Source organism: Prionailurus viverrinus, chromosome E3, assembly GCF_022837055.1.
Source record: "Prionailurus viverrinus isolate Anna chromosome E3, UM_Priviv_1.0, whole genome shotgun sequence".
Taxonomy (NCBI): Eukaryota; Metazoa; Chordata; class Mammalia; order Carnivora; family Felidae; genus Prionailurus; species Prionailurus viverrinus.
Genome location: NC_062576.1, coordinates 10,545,869 through 10,566,164, shown reverse-complemented (window position 1 = coordinate 10,566,164; position 20,296 = coordinate 10,545,869). Strand labels below are relative to the sequence as shown.

Below are 20,296 nucleotides of genomic sequence, written 5' to 3'. Positions count from 1 at the left end.
GAGCTGGTGGTGCTTCTCCTCCTGGGCTGGGGACAGCAGCATCACTTGCCAGGACCTAGAAGCCACCCCTGTCTCTGCCTCACTCTGTCCCTTCTCCATCTCTGTCTCCATATCCCACCCCCAACCCGTGCCCGCCCACATGCAGAGAGGCAATGAGGAGCAGTGGTCAAGGACCCGGCTTTGGAGCCAGACTGCCTGATTTGAACCCAGCTCTGCCACCCAAAGGCTCAGTGGACCTGAAGCCTCAGTCTCCCCGTCTGGAATATGGGTCGGTGATAACAACGGTACCTCCCTCACAAGGGAGGCTGGAATGAGTTAACACAAGCAAAGCCCTCAGAACGGTATCTGGCCCACAGTAAAGACTCAATAAATGCTACCCCTTGTGATTTTTTTTTATTTGTGTCTCCGTCTTGAATGTTTGTTGAGTCAAATTTTCCGTGGGTAAAGGAGGTAGAGAAGGAGGCATGAAGCTCTGCGGTTTCAACTGCCTGATGCCCCGGGTCCTCCGGGCTGGAGGCTACGGCATTGAAGGATTCCTTTCAACTGGGGCCAGTGATGCTCTGATAAAGCTTGACCACAGGATGCAAAATCGGCGGGCTCTGTGCTCACACCCCCAGGCCTCGGAGGCTGGGCCAGCGGCGGAGCAGAGAGCATTCCGGGCAGGGAGACAGCAAGGCCTTCGGCCCAGGCCACAGGCTAGAGACACTTGCCTGCATTCTCAGGGCGCTCTCCCCCCGCGCTTCCTCCCTCCGTCCTATGTACCTGGTAGCTGTTTGTACCTCCGGTCACAGGAAGCTCAGAGTCTGAGAAGGCAGCATTTCAGAAGCCTAGAATCTTGGAATAATGGGGCTTGGGCCTGGCGCTAGGAGCTCACTAGCCCAATGACAGTGACAAGACTCCTACGCCTTACTCGTTAGGGCCCCATGTCCCCATTGAGGTCAGAAGGGCAGTCTGAGGAGGAACCAGTCCAGGCCGCCCCTGGGCAATTCCCATGGCCCACAAGTTTCCTCCAACCCAGGCCTGCGTCCCTCCCCCCTGGCTGCCCCCACGAAGTCTGTGCTGCATGGCAGCCTGCTTCCCTCGGGCAACCTCCTTTTCTAAGCTCTCCTCTCTGAGTCTGGGGCCTCTGGGGAGACGTCTGCCCCCATCCTGCTGAGCACCCCCATTGGCTGGGAATTGAGGAAGAGAAGGGAAGTGACAGCCAGACACAGCGTGTGAGGTGGGCTTCGTGACGGGGACCCAGGATGGTCCCCCAGAGCTAGTGACACGCCCCGCGGCACCCTGGGCGCCGTGGGGAGGGGCAGGCGGGCAGACGACGCTGGGGGCCCCAGAGGCTCTTTCAAGCGATGCCAAGGGCTGCAGGGTGAGTTGCTGCAGAGTGGCAGCTGTCACCACTTCTGGCAAGGGACATGTGTCCACGTTATGTCAAAACTGGGCTACTCCCGAGGCAGCTCCCAGAGGAAGTCCTAGGAGCCGTGTCATCCAGAAAGGAAGAATGAGCCCTCTGTGCGTAAGACCCCGGCCTCGGGGAGGGAACCCCAGACAGCACGGGAAGGCGGAGCGACCACAGGGCTCCAGCCCTCCAGATGTGCGCCAGCATCCGCTGTGGAGACAGGGCGGAGCAGCAACCAGGGGCCCAGATGGGCCGCATTAACCTGGGAGCAGGCTCTTCGGGGCCCAGATGCTCCGTGTTTAGCCGGCTAGCCGGCTTTGGGCTCCAGATGTGGGTCTGGGGTGGGGGCGGACACAGCTCCAGATGGATGCGGTCTATCCCCAAGGTCTATCTATTCCCTGCAGCGCTCAGCTGCAGCAGCCGGACGTGGGGGCCTGGGGCTTCGGGGGCTGGAACAAGGGGCCTCCACACTTACCCTCTCCAGCACCCCAAACCCCAGGGCCAAGAGGGGTTCTGACTCTGACTCAGGAGCCACAGAGCCTGAAGGCTTACGCCTCATTGCATGAGCAGGGACGGCCCAATGACCTGTCCAGGGTCACACAAGCCAGGGACAGGCAGGACCCCAACTTGAAGCAGAGGGTCTGAGGGAGAGGACACTTTGGGGACAGATGCTTGCCTCTCCCTCCCACACAGATGCTCCCAGGCTCCCACAGTTAGGTGACCTGGACCTCCTAGTTTAAGCATCGAGAGGAGACACTGCCCTGACCTTTGAGACGGGGTCTGTGGGGTGGGCGACATAGTCCAGCCCCAGGGGAATCTCCGAGGAGCTGGCCGCCCCTCGGCCTCCCCCCTAGTCCGTTTGGAACGTGGAGGGACAGGAACACGGCCGGGCAGAGGACCCGAGCTGACCGCTGAGCCCCAGGCCCCAGGCACTTAGCCGCTACATGGAGGTGACAGAAGAGATATTCCTATTTGCTGAGCACCCACCATGTGCCGGATCCTGTGTGAGCCCCTCACCTGCCTCATCGGGGCCTCACAGCTCCCGTGCAGGGTGTGGGGTCCTCCTCTTCCAAACAGGCAGCTCCCAGAAGAGCCACCTGTCTGAGACCACCTGGCCAGGCCAGGCAGAGCCAGGCAGGGCCGGAGGAGCACCAGGCACCTGCCGCTGGCCAGGGCTCGGGCACGGACGTGGGGCTGTGCAGGCTGGTGGCTCAACATGGCGTCTGGGGAGAAGGAACCCGGGCGTGGCGCTCTACCTGGGGTCTGGCTCTCCTGTCCCCATATAGCACATCTGCCCTTTATGGTCGGACGGCCACAAACCCAGAGACCCCTGCCTGAGCCCCAGGCATGCAGCAGCCGCTCCCACCACCCAGGGGGGCTCCGGCCTAGAGAACTGGAGGTTCTCAGTGTCCCCTCCTCAAGGTCAGGAGCTGCACCCCTCCCACCCCCTTGCCCCAGGCCCTAGACATACTGCTGACAGAGCGGGGTGAGGGCAAAGGGCTGGCCCTCAGGAAAAGCCCTCGCCTCTAAGCTTTAGTCACCATATCTGCACACTGGCCCCACTCTGGCCTCTGAGCCAGGAGGGCACTGAGGCTGCAGGGGGCAGAAGTCGGAGGCCAGGCCCAGCTGAGCACAGGGGAGCCACCAGGAGACCTGGCCTAGGAAAAGGCTCTGAGTGGATACAGCTCGTGGGCCCCAGCTGCGGGGAGGGTAACAGGCACAGCTACCGCCCCCCCCCCCCCCGCCCCGGGGCAGGTGGGCATCCCGCAGGCTCCTTCTAACCCCACCCCAGCAAAGCCACCCAGGGGAGGGACAGCAGGACAGCACAGCCTGGCCTGGGAGGGGAGACCGGCTGGGGGAGCAGGCCGAGGCACAGAAACGAATTGGTTATGTCAGGAGAGCGTTCTGGGGAGGGGGCCACGCCTCTCAGCCCCGGCAGCCCCACCTGGGGCCCAGGCCCAACAGACTCTGGCTTGCTTCCGAGTGCAGCCGTGAAGGCCAGGGAGGGGGCTGCTGGGCCCTCGGCAGGGAAGCCTCGGTTGGCCACGGTGGCCAGGAGGACGGGACGAGGATGAGCCTCCACCCCCTGTCAGGCCCCTGTCGGATGCACGGGGGTCCTATGACCTGCAGGGTGCATCCTGGTGGACGTGTAGCCTGGCTTTGCTGGGGAGCAGAGCCCCGGGGACCTCGGGAGGGCTCTCGCCACCCCGTCACTTTCTCTTCTGCCCACACCCCACCCCAGGGCTCCAGGACCCCATGCCCAAATCAGGGGACCCTGATTTCTCACTCTGAAGCTCTGCCTTCCGTCTGCCCAGTGCTCCCCCATTCTGTAAGCTGGACCTGGACGGCACCTCACACTTCTGTCTCCCCTGAGGTCGGGAGGGGGTCAGGAGCTGGGGGACAGGGAACAGCCAGAAAATGAACCCGCTTTTCCCAGGGCTGTATGCTCAGCGGGGGTGGGGGGGGGCACGGAGTAGGAACTCAAGGAAGCCAAGGGGGGGTCGATGCAAAGCGAGGTCAGTGAAAGGCCAGGGACTCAGGCCGGGGACTGAGGAGGGGGCCCCTCGCAGTCGTGGCCGGGCAGCCAGCGCCCTGTGTGCCTTGGCGGAGCGGGACCCCTGGGCGGCCAGGTATGTAACAATTCCAGCCATTTCCTGCCCTATTAATGAGAAAGGGGCTGATATAAATATACGCTCAGCATAAATAAATACAGGCCAGGCCCGGGACTGCATAGCAGACAGATTGCGTGGAGCTGCTGGCCGGCCCTTCAGCCAATTCCCCCAACCCTGCCCACAGTCCCCCCCTCCTCACTGCCCCCCACTTGTTTTCCTCCGGCGGGCCAGGGCCCCTCCACACACACACACACAGAGGCCTGAGGCAGATGGACTGACCGCCCTTGCCCTAGGCCTCAGAACGGGGATCCGCAGCCCCTGGGAAGGCAGCAGAGGGAGCTGGGGTACTCAGTCCCCCCTGCCTCACGCACAGACCCGATGACAGTCTTGTGAGGCCGAACGTGCTGTGATCATGCCTGTTCATAGGTGGGGAAACTGAGGCTCGCAGGGTTCAGGGACTTGCCTAAGGTTATGCAGCCAGGAAGCTGTAGATCCAGGATTCAAACCCCTGAGGCTTTCTGACTCCAAGGCCTCTGATCTGCCCACTGCGTGCGAGGGGCAGCCAGGGGCAGGGTCTTGCCCCCGCCCCCCCCGCTTTTCTCCCAAACCCCAGTCCCCGGATGCCAGGGCCTCAGAAAGCCCCGGAGGACTTACAGCCAAGGCCTAGACGTGTAGTTCCACGGAGCCAGGCCCCGGCTCGAGTAGGGTGCACATGTAGACCCAGCTCCCCCTGCTCAAGACCACCTCCCCGCTGAGGCGTCCAGGTCCGTGGGGCCCCCTCGAGTGCTGGCTAGCTCATGGGGGATCATCTGGTCACAGACACGGAAACTGAGGCCCAGAGAGGGCAGAGCTTCATCTAAGTCACAGGAAGAAGCAGGCCAGACCTACGGAACCTTCTCCTCGGGCCCTGGCCTCGGGGCGGGAAGGCCGTCACCTCTCACAAGCCTCCCCCTGCTCAGAGCTGCCCCAGCTCCCCAGCCTGGACACTGCCCGGGGCAGACTCGACATCAGCCTGTGTCCTAAAACCCAGCGGGGGGCCCTTCCCTGGGCACATATCAGCAACAGCAGGGAGAAACCCAGGTCCAGAGAGGTTAAGAGCCTGACAGTGCTGATCTGGGGCCAGAGCGCAGGGCCTGTGGTACATGCCTCTCTTGTAAACCCAGTTCCAATGCCCCCTCCTTCAGGAAGCCTTCCCAGCCACAGCAGCCCAAAGGATGGGTTCCCAATCTGCCTTCGGACCTACTCTACCTTCCAGGCCTTGAGGTACTTAGCGGGCACTTAGCCCAGGCAGCCACACTGGAGGCCCTCCTGCAGAGCCCCTATGTGGAAAGTACACGTCGGGCCTTTGCCAGCGGGGGCCTCCTTCCCGCCAGCAGCCAAGGACGTGGGGGCCGGCTGTTTGTGGGGGGCAAGCTGAGCAGGTGGGCACGCTCAGGGCAACAGCGTCCTGAGTCCCGGCTGGTCTGTCGGCCCCACCCTGCACCCCAGGTCCAAGGCCAGGCGAGGCCCTCGCCCTCTGCCAGCCTTGGCCAACGGCCCCGGCCCCGGTCCCTTAAGCCCCAGAGACGTCAACCCCAAGACCTGAGGATGTAGCAGGTGGAGAGTCAGAGAGGAGCTCTCCAGGACCGGGGCCACCTCCCATCTGCACCCCTCGCTGCCCCCAGGCCGTTCCTCTGGGGCTCACCCCCTCCAGAACCCCAGGGTGGGAAGGGCCGAACTGGAAGCTGCCCTGAGAGCTCAGTGCAGCCATTCAAAAGGACAAGACGTCCACGCGGACCGCCTCAGGAATGGGTGCGTGCCAGGTCGTCAAAGGCAGAAAAGTCTGTCACCTACCGACGTGCATGGTTCGGTGGGTCCCTGCCAGAGACCCCTCTACAGGTGTGTCGTGTGAGCACGCGTGCAGGTTTGCGTGGATGCAACGACTCACGGCCAGAAAGGAGCCCTTTTTCTCTCAAGTTTTGAACCAGGGAGGAAGGACGCATTTTTACCTTAACACGTCCGAATTGTGGGTGATTTTGTAAAAGTTTAGAAGGAGGGGCGCCTGGGTGGCTCAGTTGTTTAAGCATCTGACTTCGGCTCGGGTCACGATCTCACAGTTTGTGGGTTCAAGCCCCGCGTCAGGTTCTGTGCTGACAGCTCAGAGCCTGGAGCCAAAGTCGGATTCTGTGCCTCCCTCTCTCTCTGACCCCTCTCCCACTTGCAGTCTGTCTCTCTCTCTCTCAAAAATAAATAAACATAAAATAATTTTTTTTTAATTTAGTAAAAGGAAAAATACTAGTATTACATATGCAGTCTGGCCAGTAGCTGCTGGCCAGGGCTATGCAAGCCTGCCTGCTGGTCCCGGCCTCCAGCCCATCGCCCAGCCCCCTCCTGGCTTCTGTCCCTTCCCCCCTCCCTGCCCCCACCATGTGCAAGCCCACCACCCTGCCTGTCCCCTTTCGCCCTTGAGACCCCGCTCCGCCTGCCCCCCTCCCTTGCTGCCAGTACCCCAAGCCCCACGGGCCACAGTCCTGTCAAGCACCACCTTGGTCCCTGGCAGCTCAAGACCCATGCAGCTCCAGATGACTGCCCTGGGGCCTCCTTCCCATTCCCCGAGTCCCCAGCCTCAGCGGTGAGCCAACTTCACACACTTCAGCGCCCAGCTTTCCCTGCACATCGTGTGTTCTGGAATCCCAGTCACATTTACTCCAGCACCAAGGCCTCGAGCGCCCTCCTTCCCAGCAGATGTTCTGCCTCGCTGGCCAGATGGGAGCCCTTCAGATGTCTCCCCCAACGGGCAGGCCAAGCCTGCTCCTCAGACTCAGGGAAAGGGCCCAGAAGTCCCCCCCACACCTACCCTGGGCCATCTGCAGGTTCATATGGGAGACAGGGCAGGAATCTGGCCCTAATTTCCCTGGGAACCAGAATGCAGAAGGCGAACATAGGACAGAATTGTCTGGAATGTCTGCCCACCCTCACACCACCCTCGGGCTTGGGAGTGAGTGGAGGGTGATTGCTAACTCCCACGAAACCATCCTTTCCCCTCCTTCTCACAGAATCCCTGGCTTAAGGACAGGGTGGGTGTCTGACCCACTATAGCCTGAGCTTGCCCAGCTCAGATTGGCTGAGATTTGGGATGTTTCCCTCTCCCTGGAGGAGATGGATAGATGGATGGATCTGTGGATGGATTTGTGGAAGAGTGGTAGATGGATAGTAAGTAGTTGGTTGGGTAAGCAGGCAAAGGAATGAATGGATGAGGGGGTGGGCAGATGGACGGATGGATGGATGGATGGATGGGCAGATGGGCACATGGATGGATGGATGGATGGATGGATGGATAGATGTGATGGACAGATGGTTGGATCGGTGGATGGATGGGCAGATGGGCACATGGATGGATGGATGGAAGGATGGATGTGATGGACAGATGGTTGGATGGGTGGATGGATGGGCAGATGGGCACATGGATGGATGGATGGACAGATGGTTGGATGGGTGGATGGATGGGCAGATGTCTGGATAGGTGGATGGCTGGCTGGCTGGCTGGCTAGATGGATGGATGGATGGATAGATGGGTGGATAGGTGGATGGATGGATGGATGGATGGATGGATGGATGGATGAGTGGGAAACTGAGTGGCTAAGAGTGTAAATGAATGGATGGGCTAGCTGCAGACCGGCTCAGGAGGAACTGCGTCTCAAAAGGAACTTTCTAAATCTCTGAAATGTGAGGCCTTGGCACCCCCCAGAGGCCAGAGTCTCTAACAACTCATGTCCCTTAAAGCCCTGAGAATCAGGGGCACAGACCTAGAGAAGGTTAGAGGTTCTGAAAAACAAAAAAAAATCTAGTTCCACTGCTGGAACTTTCCCTGACTTACTCTGGGATCTTGGGAATGCTCAACCCTTCTGAGGCTCAATTTTCTCATCTGGAAAATTGAGCTAATCAAACCTGATGCCTGTGATGTTATGAGATTTAAACAAAATCATGTACATAAAGTGTCTGAGAGGGTCATCTGGCATATATCAGGTGCCCACAGAATGCGATTTCCTTCCGAGGGGCAGCCCTAGGGCACGCATGCGCGTGTGCATGCACACACACACACACACACACACACACAGACCAGTAAAGAAGAAGGCCACGGAGCGAGAAAACCAGACCAGATCCAGAAAGGCAGATGGGGACACACTTTAATTCTCCAGGGGTCCCATGCTCTGACAGGGCTGGCCCAGCCTCGGGGCCCGGGCGCTCAGGGAGTGGGGGACTCGGACACGGGCCCTGAGCCCTCCTGGGGCTCAATTTCCTGAGCCTGGGCCAGCTGGGCCGTGTGCTCAAAGGCAGCCTGCAGCAGGCGGGAGGCAAGGCAAGTGGTCCAGGCGACGAGATAGGCCAGGTGCCAGGAGGTGAGCGCAGCTGCGTTCTCCACCCACCAGTACAAACGCTTCAGCAGAGCCAGGAGCTCGGGCACCGCACACTTGTCCAGCAGAGCCTGGAGGGGATAAGCGGATGGGCGGCTGGCCACCAGGAGCTCGCAGGGTGGCATCGCCCCAGGGCCTTGCCCAGTGCCCCAGGCCTGCCCTCAGCAGCCCACCTTGCTGAGCAACCAGACCACGCTGCGGCCATGGGCCCTCTGGCACAGCCTCCTGGTCAGCAGCAACAGCAGCAACACTACCGGCATCAGGCTGTGTAGACACGACAGAAGCAGCTCCCTGCAGGTGGCCGCGGACAGGCCTAGCTGCTTCCAGGCCAGGCCCGAGGCCCGCACACAGCCCAGCACGCCGGCCCACGCCAGCCACACGGGGACTGCCATCGGTGCCAGCCCGGCCCGTAGCACCCGGCCCACGGGGCTGGCTGCAAGCCCAGGGGGTGGGTGGGCCTCGGGGCTGCAGGACCCCCAGGCCTCCTGGGCCAGCCCCGACAGCCAGCGGTTGAAGAAGACAATCTTCAGGAGCAGGAAATTGTAGAGGTGGATGCGGTTCTGGACCAGCTGCGGGAGCAGGGAGAGCCAGCCCATCGTCACCCACCCGGGGCAGGGACCCTGCCTGCCCCGGGTTTTGCCGTAGGGGGTGGGGCTACCGGGCCTCCTTCCCTCGAGGCCTCAGTTTCCCCAGCAAGAATGATCCTCATCTGCCTGCCGCTAAGGACTCCACTCTCAGGTGGGGACTGTAGAAGGTGTTTCGTATTACCTTTCATTTTTTTTTCCCTTGGATTTAAGTGATTATTTACAATACTCTAGACTGAAGGAAGCTGATTTATTATTATTATTATTATTAATTATTACATAAGGAGTGACCATCCCCCCAGCCCTCTGATCCTGCAGGATTTGAACCCTGGGCAGTTTTTTCTCCCAAGCGCCTGGGCTTTCCTGCCCACCAGTTGTCTGTTGAGGGCAGCTGGGGGGCAGAGGGCAGCCAGGGGGTAGAGAGATGTGAGGCATAGGGGCATCACTGTCACACTATGGAGAGGGGTGAAGGAGAGGGAGGGCCCCAAGAAGATCTCCAGGCTTCTGTCCTGGGTGACAGGGTGGATATGATGTCTCCCATCCACTGGGAGAAAAGAGTGAGCTTGGGTAGGGAAAGAGTCTGTAAACGGGAAAGCTCCGCCTGAGTCCTGGGGCTGAACAGCCAGTCCCTCATCAGAGCCCTAAAGCCCCCAGCCCTGAGTAACGCCAATCCCCTCTGTCTGGACCTCATGTGCCACTGTCCAGAGGACCACCTGGAGCCCTAGGGGACGATGCAGGAGACAGCCATCTGGGGGTGGCCATGTGCCCCACCGTGGGCACTGTGGCTTAGGGATGGGGCTCCTGAGAGCTGTCAGATTACTCCAGGCAGGCAGACAGTCACCCAGTTCTACAGGTTGGGCCAGGCCCATGGGTTCCAACAGCCCTGAGGTGGCTGTGGATGGCTGGGTGGACCCCCCCCCCAGTGACCCCCGTTCCCCACTCACCAGCACCGAGAGCTTCACCACCAGCAGCAGAATCCCCAAAAGGCTGCATCTGACAGGAGGAACGGCCTCCATGTCTGACCCTTCTCCCCTTCGTCCAGCTGGGAGAGGGAGGGTGACCTCACAGATACCGCAGGGTGGGGGCCAAGTTACCGTGGGGACCCAGTTGCCACAAGAGACCCCCTTTTACCTGCCTCCCGCCTCTCCAGGGCACAAAACGCAGGGTACTTTTCTTCTATGCTCTGTCCCCTTCCCGATTGGAGACGGCCCTGGGGACATCGACTCCATATCTGGCCCGCCCACGTCCCTGGAAATCCCAAAGTATTCAAGGCCTGGGAAATAGAAATCTTGATTCCCCAAGGCCACAGGTGACACAGTATTTGGAGGCAGATGGAAAAGCTCCTTCCCCATTCCCCCACCCCCGCCCTCGTCACAAAGAGGAAAAATGAGGTTGTGACTTTTCCTCTCAGACCCTCGTGATACCTGAGACTCTGCTAGAGGAGGCCAGGGGAGGAAAGTTGTACTGACCTAAAGGCCTCAGGGTTCAGGAGAGAGGCAGAGGCTGCAGGAAAGGGGACAGTTTGCTGAGCTAGCCCGCTCAGGGCAACCAGGAGGCCACAGGCTGCCTGGAGCGTCCCTGGAAGTCTGCAGGAGGCTGGGATTAGGATCAAAGGCTTAGAATTCTGGGAGAACCAGAACCTTGACCCCAGCATTTCTCACATTGCTTTTCTGTCTGGGTCCCGGCAGGTGGCCCCAGGAGGCTGCGGGAGGAGGCTCTCACGCCTTTTAGAAATGTTTTTAAAGCTCTCCCTCTGCTGGACAGGCTGCCGTAGTGTGGGTCTCAGTGGCTCAGCCCCTCTGTGCCCATCAGAAGGGTGGGCGCCGCCTCAGCCCTTGCACACAGCGTGATTTCAGTCCTCGCCTGCCACCTCAGCCAGGCACCTTGTGCAGGATACAACCTGCCCAACTGGACATGGAAACCTGCCATTATGAATCCCTGGAACAGAAAGGATGACCTCTGCCCAGGGCAGTCCTGTTTGCCCCTTTGTTTCCTCTCCTGGGGCAACAGCTGAGGGCTGGAGGGTGCAGCGTGCAAAGTCCCTCCACTCTGTCCTCTGCCTTGCCTCTCCCCCTCCCACCCTCTGTGGCTGCAACATTATGGCACTGGGGGGTTACTGGGGCTTCAGAAAGGCCTCCTTCCTGTGGGGTGCCTGGGTGGCTCAGTCACTTGAGCATCTGACTTTGGCTCAGGTCATGATCTCACGGTTCGTGAGTTCGAGCCCCGCATTGGGCTCTGTGCTGACAGGTCAGAGTCTGGAGCCTGTTTCAGATTCTGTGTCTCCCTCTCTCTCTGACCTTCCCCCATTCATGCTCTGTCTCTCTCTGTCTCAAAAATGAATAAATGTTAAAAAAAAATTAAAAAAAAAAAAAAAGAAGAGCCTCCTTAAGCTAAGTTTTGAAGGATGGGTAGGAAGTTCTCAGAGGAAGTGGGAAGGATGGTCCAGACAGAGGGAACAGCATGATTCAAACAATTTCATCTTACTAGAGCATAAAGCGGGAGGCAGGGAAGAGCACAAGGCAAGTGGTGAGATAGGCAAGGGCCACACAGGCCACAGAATATTCTACATTACACAGTGAGAGCTATCAAAGAGCCAAGGCAGCAAGGAGGTTGCTGTGGGCTCTAAGACAGTCCCTTCAGCTCATGAGGAGGTGAGACTAGGGCAAAGGCGTCCGGGGGGGGGGGGGGGGGGAGAGAGCTCAAATAGCTCCCCAGCTTGGTCCCCAAGTTAGATTTCAGCAAGGCCTCTCAGTGGCTCGGTGCTTGCCCAGACCACAGAAGGGGAGGGACCCAGAGGGGTCTGCAAGGCTGGAAATACAGTGCCAGAGGTCAGGACCTCCCCTGACCTAGTCCCGGCCACGCAGTTACCATCGGCCAGAAAACCCAGAGTCACCTGGTCGCCTTCCTTCTTCATCTTCCTGCCCAGCCACCTCCAGAGACCAGGACCATGAATTTCGCTCACTACGGTGTCCCATGCCTGGCCCAGTGCCAGGTGCACAGTAGGAATTCCACAAATATTTGTTGAATGAATGAGCAAATGAAGGAGTACCTGCCTGGAGATCCCAGCTGCTAGGCTGCGTGTAAGGGCAGCAAGAACTGCTCCATATCAACTCGGATCCTTAGGTGGGGAGCCCTCCACCACTTCCTCTTTCATTCTCAACACCTAGGTTCAAGGCCATCTTGCACTACTGTGCTGTGTAACCTCGGGCAATAACTACCTCCCCGCCCTGGCCCTGTCTGCACCTTGCAGGGTAACGGGACGACCAGGTGGGATAGCCCAATTATCAGTGGCCGCCGCCTTGCCCGACGCCAGGGGGCGCCATTCCTCTCCCCGTGCCTCCCTGCGCAGACTCCCTTCCCCAGCTCAGGACCCAGGGCTACAGAAGGGCCGGGAGCCCACTTGGGACTTGCTTCGTTCCTGGCGTTCGAGGTCGCTCAGGTGCTCCCCTGCGGATGCAGGACGGCAATGCGACCGCGCGGGGGCAGCAGACACCGGGGGCGCGGGCCCGGCGCACCTGCGCGCGCTGCTGAACTTGGTGGAAAGTTTTGGGTTGCTATGTTGTCCCCTGTCAGTCTGCGAGGCCGGTTTCCCTGTGACAACAACCTTGGGGCATCCTGAGGAGCTCGCCCGGGGCACAGGTGCTGTCATGGCTGGGTTGTTGGAGGCGAAACCACGAGAAATAATCGTGGTTTTTTTTTCTTTCTTTCATGTTCCAATATGATTTCATGTTCCAATAGATATTTATTTCATATCTACTTCTTTTTTTCCCCCCCAGAAAGACACAACAATGATAAATATGCCTTCATACTTATTGGAATTTGTATTTTTTGTTTTCTAAAGATGGCTTTATCAAAGCTACTTAAATGCAAATAATAATAATAACAATAATAATGAATTCAGGAGGAACCTAATCCTGGTTAAGGGACAAGATTTTGGAGTCCGTTTGAAAAGACCTCTGACGCTTAATCAAAGGTCTGTGCTTCGGCCCAAATTCCTTTATCTGTAAAACTGGGATATACTTTGTAGAATCTAGCAGGTGAGGTTGTGTGGGAAGCAGTCAATGAAACCGGGTCTGGGAAGTGCTTTGAGCAGTACCTGCCCCCACCCCCACCCCCACCAGTGCCTGGAGGCTTCGGGGTCAATGAAGTCAGCATCTGTGGATTGAAAAGTTGAAAAGTGGGGCATCTGGGTGGCTCAGTCGGTTGGGCGTCCCACTTCGGCTCAGGCCACGATCTCACGGTTCGTGGGTTCCAGCCCCGCGTCGGGCTCTGGGCTGACAGCTCAGAGCCTGGAGCCTGCTTCGGATTCTGTGTCTCCCCCTCTCTCTACCCCTCCCCAGCTCACGCTCTGCGTCTCTGTCTCTGAATAATAAATGAACATTAAAAAAAATTTTTTTTAAAAAGGAAAAGTTGGGGCGCCTGGGTGGCACAGTCGGTTAAGCGTCCGACTTCAGCCAGGTCACGATCTCGCGGTCCGTGAGTTGGAGCCCCGCGTCGGGCTCTGGGCTGATGGCTCGGAGCCTGGAGCCTGTTTCCGATTCTGTGTCTCCCTCTCTCTCTGCCCCTCCCCCGTTCATGCTCTGTCTCTCTCTGTCCCAAAAATAAATAAACGTTGAAAAAAAAAAAAAATTTTAAAAAGGAAAAGTTGACTCAAGAATTTTTTGAAGCAAAATAAACTACAAGTTAGACAGAATTGCTTTCAAACACGTGCAAATATGTGAAAAGAAATTCTCTCCAGGGGGCATACACTGTATTGATTCATAAGCCAATAAGTGGACATATTCATTTCAACCAAACCACTTTTAGATGATTCACTTGGAGGCCAAGGCTACATTTTGAAATTCTAGAAAAACATGGGCAAATATACCTTAAAATTGATTCAAATTGACACCTTAAAAAAACTTTTAACATAAAAAGTAATAAAAATGCTTTAAAAGTGTTTTTTTTTTTTTATTTTTTGAGAGAGAGAGAGAGAGAGAGAGAGGAGTGGGGCTCACCTGATGGGCTCCAGCTCACAAACGGTGAGATCATGACCTGAGCCAAAGTCAGATGCTTAAAGACTGAACCAGCCAGACACCCAAAGTGTTTTTTTTTTTTGAGGACATAAAGTTGCCACATCACCCCAGTGCTCAAAAACAGTCATCCCCCCATAAAAGTTCTGATAAATGGACAAAATGCATAAATGCCAATAACAGATTGCAAAGTCACCCCTGTGAGGTACAAAAATCAACATATGAACAGACATCAATGGGAAATACAGTTTTCACCAATTTGTTTCTTGATCAGTTTGTTTGGAACCAATATGTTTATTTTTTTATTTATTTGAGAGAGAGAGAGAGAGAACACAAGCAGGGGAGGGGCAGAGAGAGAGAGAGAGGGAGAGAGAGAGAACATAAGCAGGGGAGGGGCAGAGAGAGAGAGAGGGAGAGAGAGAGAACACAAGCAGGGGAGGGGCAGAGAGAGAGAGAGGGAGAGAGAGTATCCCAAGCAGGCTCCACATTGTCAGTACAGAGTCCAATGCGAGGCTCGAATTCACAAACCAGGAGATCATGACCTGAGCTGAAGTTGGACGCTTAACTGACTGAGCCACCCAGGCGTCCCAAGAACCAATGTGTTTAGTGTATTTGTTTTCTGCTTGCTCACTTAGACCTCTCTCGGATATTCTCCCACCCACCCATCTTCAACCGCTGCCCCTCTCCCTGCTTGCCCTTTTCTCTACTAGACCTCTTGTGTCCTAAATAAAATGTCCCTCCATCCACTGAAGGACGTTTAGGTTGTTTCCATATCTTGTCTGTTGTGAGGAATGGTGTAATGAACAAGGGGTACAGTTATCTTTTCACGATCCTGATTTCAATTCCTCCGGCTCTATATCCAGACGTGGGATGGCTGGATAATAAAGCAGTTCTATTTTTAATTTTCTGAGGACCTCCATACGTTTTTCATAGTAGCTGTATTCCTATGCATTCCAACATGTGAGAGATAGATAGATACAATGGGATATTATTTGGCCTTTAAGAAGGAAAATTCCCAACAACACGGAATGGAGCTGCGGGACATTATGCTAAGTGAGGTAAGACACAGAAAGGGAAATACTGCATGCTCTCACTTACACGTGGAATCTAATGAAGCCAAACTCAGAAACCGACAAAAGAATGGCGGTTGCCAGCCAGAGCCAGAGGCTGGGGTTGGGAGAAGGGGGCTGGTCAAACGGTACAAAGTTTCCATTATAAAGATGAATAAATTCTAGAGATCTAATGTACAACGCAGGGAGCACGGCTAACAATAATACCTTATTGTTTACTTGAAATTTCCTAAGCGGATAGATCCTAAATCTTCTCAACACACATACACCACACACAAATGGTAACTAAGTAGAGGTGACAGATATGCTAATTTCAGCCGGACTGTGGTGACCATTTCACAATGTATACGGATATTCTTTTTTAACGTTTATTTATTTTTGAGACAGAGCATGAACGGGGGAGGGTCAGAGAGAGGGAGACACAGAATCTGAAGCAGGCTCCAGGCTCTGAGCTGTCAACACAGAGCCCCATGCAGGGCTCGAACTCACGGACCGCGAGACCATGACCTGAGCCGAAGTCGGCCGCCTAACCGACTGAGCCACCCAGGCGCCCCTGTCTACGGATATTCAAAACAGCAGGTTGTGCACCTTCAACATACGCGACTTTTATTAAAAGGAACAAAGGAAAATGTTGCTCGGTGCTCACTCACCTCGCTGTTCAAATCACGTTGTTGCAAAAAAATCCTGTAATCATCTTACTGCCGCCTCCAGCCACTGGCCATTTGCTCCTGCCCCCCCACTCCCCACTGTCACCACCCTGGCCCAAGTGACCGATAAACTCTTTGTTGCTGAATCTGGTGCAGAGACACTATGAGCAAAGCCAACAAGCAGCTTTGGCCTGGGAGAAATGTTTGCGACTCACACAGCAGTCCCAGAATCAGTATCCAGAATGGACAGAACATCTAAGGAACTCCTACCAACATAAAGATAGATAAGATTCAATCAAGTGACTGTAGAACACATAGGCAAAGGCAATTCGCAGCAGAGGAAACCCAAAGAGCCAATAAACGTGTGCGAAGCTGTCACCCTCCTTAGTAATCGAGGGACACGCAAATGAAAACCACAATGAGATAACTCTCTCCTGCTCGTTTGCAAAGACAAAAAAAAAGTCTGACAAAAATGTGTCGATGAGTCCGCGGGGGCAACCAGAGCATCAGACGTGGCACGCGTCCTGACCTGGCAGATCCGTTTGTTTCTCAGACTCAGGGGGCCACCCGTGGTAAGAAAGATGTTATCCGCCGCTGCCCGCTGCACACGCATGTGAAACCGAAGTGAGTTCACGAGACAGTAATTGCCCTTACTACATGCAGTGTGCGTTCTCTATTCGATCCATTTCACAAGGAACTGAATTGTTTTCCTTACCCCCTACTGGGCTGCAAGCCCCATTTTGTAAAGCACTCCTTCCAGAAGTATTCATTTGTGAACAAAGGCACATGTGCAAGGCTATTTGTGGCAGCATCTTTTCCCATCAATAGGGAAATGGAAATGAATTGGACGGATCTGTTTGAGAGATGACTACGCGGTGGTGACAATGAACGAGATCTGTATACACCAATGTGGAAGGGTCTCGAAAACGTGGTGTTAAGTGATGAAAAGGGGGAAGTCACAGAGTAATCACTATAAAATGATGGCACGCATATGAATTTTCTCAAACCCACTAGCAATATTACGTTGTTCCGGACATGTGTAGTAAAAATACAAAAACAAGACCCAGAAGGTCCCGCCCATTCAGGGTGGTAGCTGGGTCCCTGGGGCAGCAGAACGGGGAGAGAGCAATTCAGAGGAAATCTCACCTTCATCTATAATGCTCTCTTTTTCTACATTCACATATTCTGAAGCAATAATGACAAAATGCTAATATTTGTTCATTCCGGGTAGCGGACACCTGAAAGTTGAGAACAAGCCAGTCACGCAGAGATCTGAAAGAAGGATGGTCCAGACCCCAAAATAGCAGTGCAAATGTCCTGAGGTAACCACGGCATGTTCCAGGAGCAGCAGAGGCTAGGACAGTGGAGTGAGGAGAAAGGTTAGGGAGGAGGATGGTAAAGAATTTGGAATTTAGGTCTTAAGCAGGGGAGTGAGCTCATCAAGTTCATACTGTGAAAACATCATTCTGGTTGGGCATATTTTGTTAGCTATCAAAACTGAGGGACGAACAAAATACATGGGGATCATTGTGCCAATCTCTTCTTTTGTGTGTTTGGAATTTTCCATAAAAATTTTACAAACAATAATCGATACCACCTGGCTGGCTACTATGAGGAAAATGGACTGTGGGTGGGGGGCAGAGGGGAGGCAGGGAGCCCAGTGAGGAGGCTGCACAAGGGGTCTGGCTGAGAGGGAAGCAGTAAACGGGACCAGAGTGGCAGAGGCGGAAGGGAGAGGTAATAGCATTTGCCGAAGACAGAATGTGGGATGGGGGAATAATGGCTTGGGCTTCGCCCCTGGGTGCACAGTGGTTCTGGAAGACGCCAAGGAGGAGGACAAGGAGGGGCAGGTTTGGGAGTGGGGACAAGGAAAGCCGGGTTTGGGCACGATGCCAGACAGAGGCCCGTGGCCTCCAAGGGGAGATATCAGGTACTCAGAGTCCAGAGTTCAGGGGAGAGTCAGGGCTTGGAGTCACCTCTTTGGGACTCGCTGGCATATAAATAGTATTTTAAACCACGGGACAAAGTGAGATCATCTCGAAAGTGGGTGCAGATAGAGACCAAAAAAAAAAAAAAAAAGGCCCAGGACTGAGGGGTGGGGCGCTCTCCTACTTGAGGAGGAAGAGGGGAGAGAAGTGAAGAGGCAGGAAACGAGACAGGAAACCAAAAGGAAGAGAGGTTGCTCTTTTGTCCCCACCCCCCTCCCCACCCCCCCCCCCACCCCCACCTGCAGACCCCATAGTTGTTCAGGCCTCCAGCTCTTGCCCCTGGGCCCCTGAGCCCGCCCAGTCCACTCCCCACACTGCCTTCTGGGCGTCTTTGTGAAAATGAAGGTCTGACACTGTTAACTCCTCACGGCCCATGCAGGGTTAGAGAGCCAGTCCCAGCCTGGTGGCCGGGCCCCCTGTGGCCTGGGCCCCTGCACACGTCAGCCGCACCCCTGCGGATGCTCCCGCCCATCAGACGCAGGTGCACATGTAAGCGCACGCACCTTGTATCAGCAGCCCGTCCCCCTCTCCCTCCTTTCCCCGAGTTGCGTTTCTGACACTTGTGTCCGGAAGCATCCCGACTGACCCCCACAGCCTCATGCATGCGCACCTCCCACCCTCCCATGCCTGGCCCCCGAAAGCCGTGCCTTCCCCCAGAGCTCTTGCCCATTGGCATCGACCACCATGTCTTGTGTGTGGGCCATCTTCGCCTAACGTGGCCTCACCCTTGTCCGCTTGACCCTTTCACGCTGCCCACTCTGGCCACAGGATGACCCCCCCCCCCCCCGCCCCGTCCTCAGCCACCTGCAGCCCTTGGCCTCCGGCTTGTACCTCTGTGAGGTTAGACAATAGTTTTGAAACATGAACTCCTGCTTTTCACCCCAGACTAGTTTTGGGGGGCGGTCTGGATGGTGTCCACTGCTCCAGGGGAGGGTCATTATCAGCAAAAGGCACAGGAAAGGCTTTGGAGTTCCAAAGCGTTGGACTTAAGGGGGCTTATGACAGGGAGCAAGAACAGTTGATGCGTCAGAGAAGGGCCTCCTGCCCTGAGGCTGGGACAATTTCCCAGGCTCTGGAAGGGGAGGAATGGAGTGGGCTCTGGGGAGAGAAGCCGGTCAGGCCTGGGGTCCAAGCCTGGGAGCCCCCACCGGTACCCCGCATGGCAAGTCTCATTCTCCATCATGGCCTAGGAGCCATTGCTATAGAAGCCATGTTGGTGCCCACAAACCACACAGCCCCCTCCAGCAAGTGGGGTACCACCGAGTGGAGATACCGAGGGGCTGTGGGGACAGATATGCTGGCCCCCCAGGGCCTCCCCAGGTTCTGTCATGGAGCCACCCAGGCCACCCTCTGATGGTCCAACAGGACCACCTTTGGGGCTATCCAGCTTACCTAAGGGGACATTCCTCGTGACGACATCCTTCAACCCCATAGTGCCCACCTACGTTAACCCCAGACAAAGGAGTGGCCCTGGACACCCAGTGGTGGGGGGTGGGAGGGGTGCTTAGAAGGAAAAGCCTGAACACAGATACTGAGGAGACAGTGCCCAGAGCCAGAACAGGAGAAGACACCCATCTCCCCCACCCTGCTGGACCGGGGTAGAGTGGGGGCTGTTTCTGACTCACCCCTGTGACTCCGGTGCCCTGCCCAGGGCCTGATAAACATTAGGTGCACAATAAATATTTATTGACCTAAATGAAACATGAGGCTATACAGATGAGGCCCACGCTGTCCGATGACTGAGCCAGTCCCCACCCCCAATCTCCCCCTCCCGACTCACCTGCTAGTGACCACTCTGGGGTTGACGATGTGACCCAAACTGGCCAATGGGATGAAGAACTCCCGGCCCCGGGCTTCCAATAAAGCTTTTGTGATGATGAATAGTCTGAGCTGGCCTAGTGTTTTGCCCTTTCCCCTTCATCCTGTCCTGTTGGGAGGTGCAGCGGCCATGACGAGGTGACAGTCAGGAGCGCAAAGGCCTCCGTGCAAAAGGTGGCAGAGAAGGAAGATGACAAGAGCCTGGGTCGCTGATGGCATAAGTGAGCCTCTGACCCGACTGCCCAGTCTCAGCTTTCTGTACGAGTCTCGTAAATCTCTCTGTGTTTTGGCTGCAGCTTCGCACGTGTTCTGTTCTGTCAGCTGAGCGCGACGGACTCACGACACATTCACCGGACACCGTTGGACTAAAACAGATTTGGGTTTGGATCTTGGCAGGTGACAGCTGACATCTGGGTTTCCTCCCCTACCTCCACTCCCCCAAAATTGCTCTTGCCAAGGTCACCATGTCAACGAAGGGAAATGATGTTATTGTAACGGACAATCCTGAAATCACGGCTCAACACAATGAAGTGGGTTTCTTGTTCATGTTACAGTCCTGTGCAGGTGGGTGGGGGAGGTGGATCGTGCTATACACAATCATTTAGGGTCCCCGACTCCGTCGTCTGGCAGCCCCCACTCTCCTCTGGGCGCCTGGACCCTGTTCCGTGGAGGATCGGATAGGAAGCGTTTATGGTCCAGGTCTGGAAATAAAGCACTTTACCGACATCTGCCTTCTATCGGCCGGAATTCAACCACACGGACACGCCAACATACAAGG

General features: G+C 56.1%; 1 protein-coding gene across 1 annotated transcript; it reads right to left on the bottom strand.

Moving 5' to 3' along the window:
- Positions 1 to 8,174: 8,174 nt before the first annotated feature.
- TMEM270 (transmembrane protein 270) lies at positions 8,175 to 10,012 on the bottom strand. Its single transcript, XM_047839109.1, has 3 exons — positions 9,928 to 10,012; positions 8,573 to 8,968; positions 8,175 to 8,470 (listed from the first exon to the last, which is right to left on the bottom strand). The coding sequence occupies exons 1-3, from the start codon at positions 9,997 to 9,999 to the stop codon at positions 8,231 to 8,233; spliced, it is 708 nt and encodes a 235-aa protein (XP_047695065.1). The 5' UTR covers positions 10,000 to 10,012; the 3' UTR covers positions 8,175 to 8,230.
- Between the last annotated feature and the right edge of the window lie 10,284 nt (positions 10,013 to 20,296).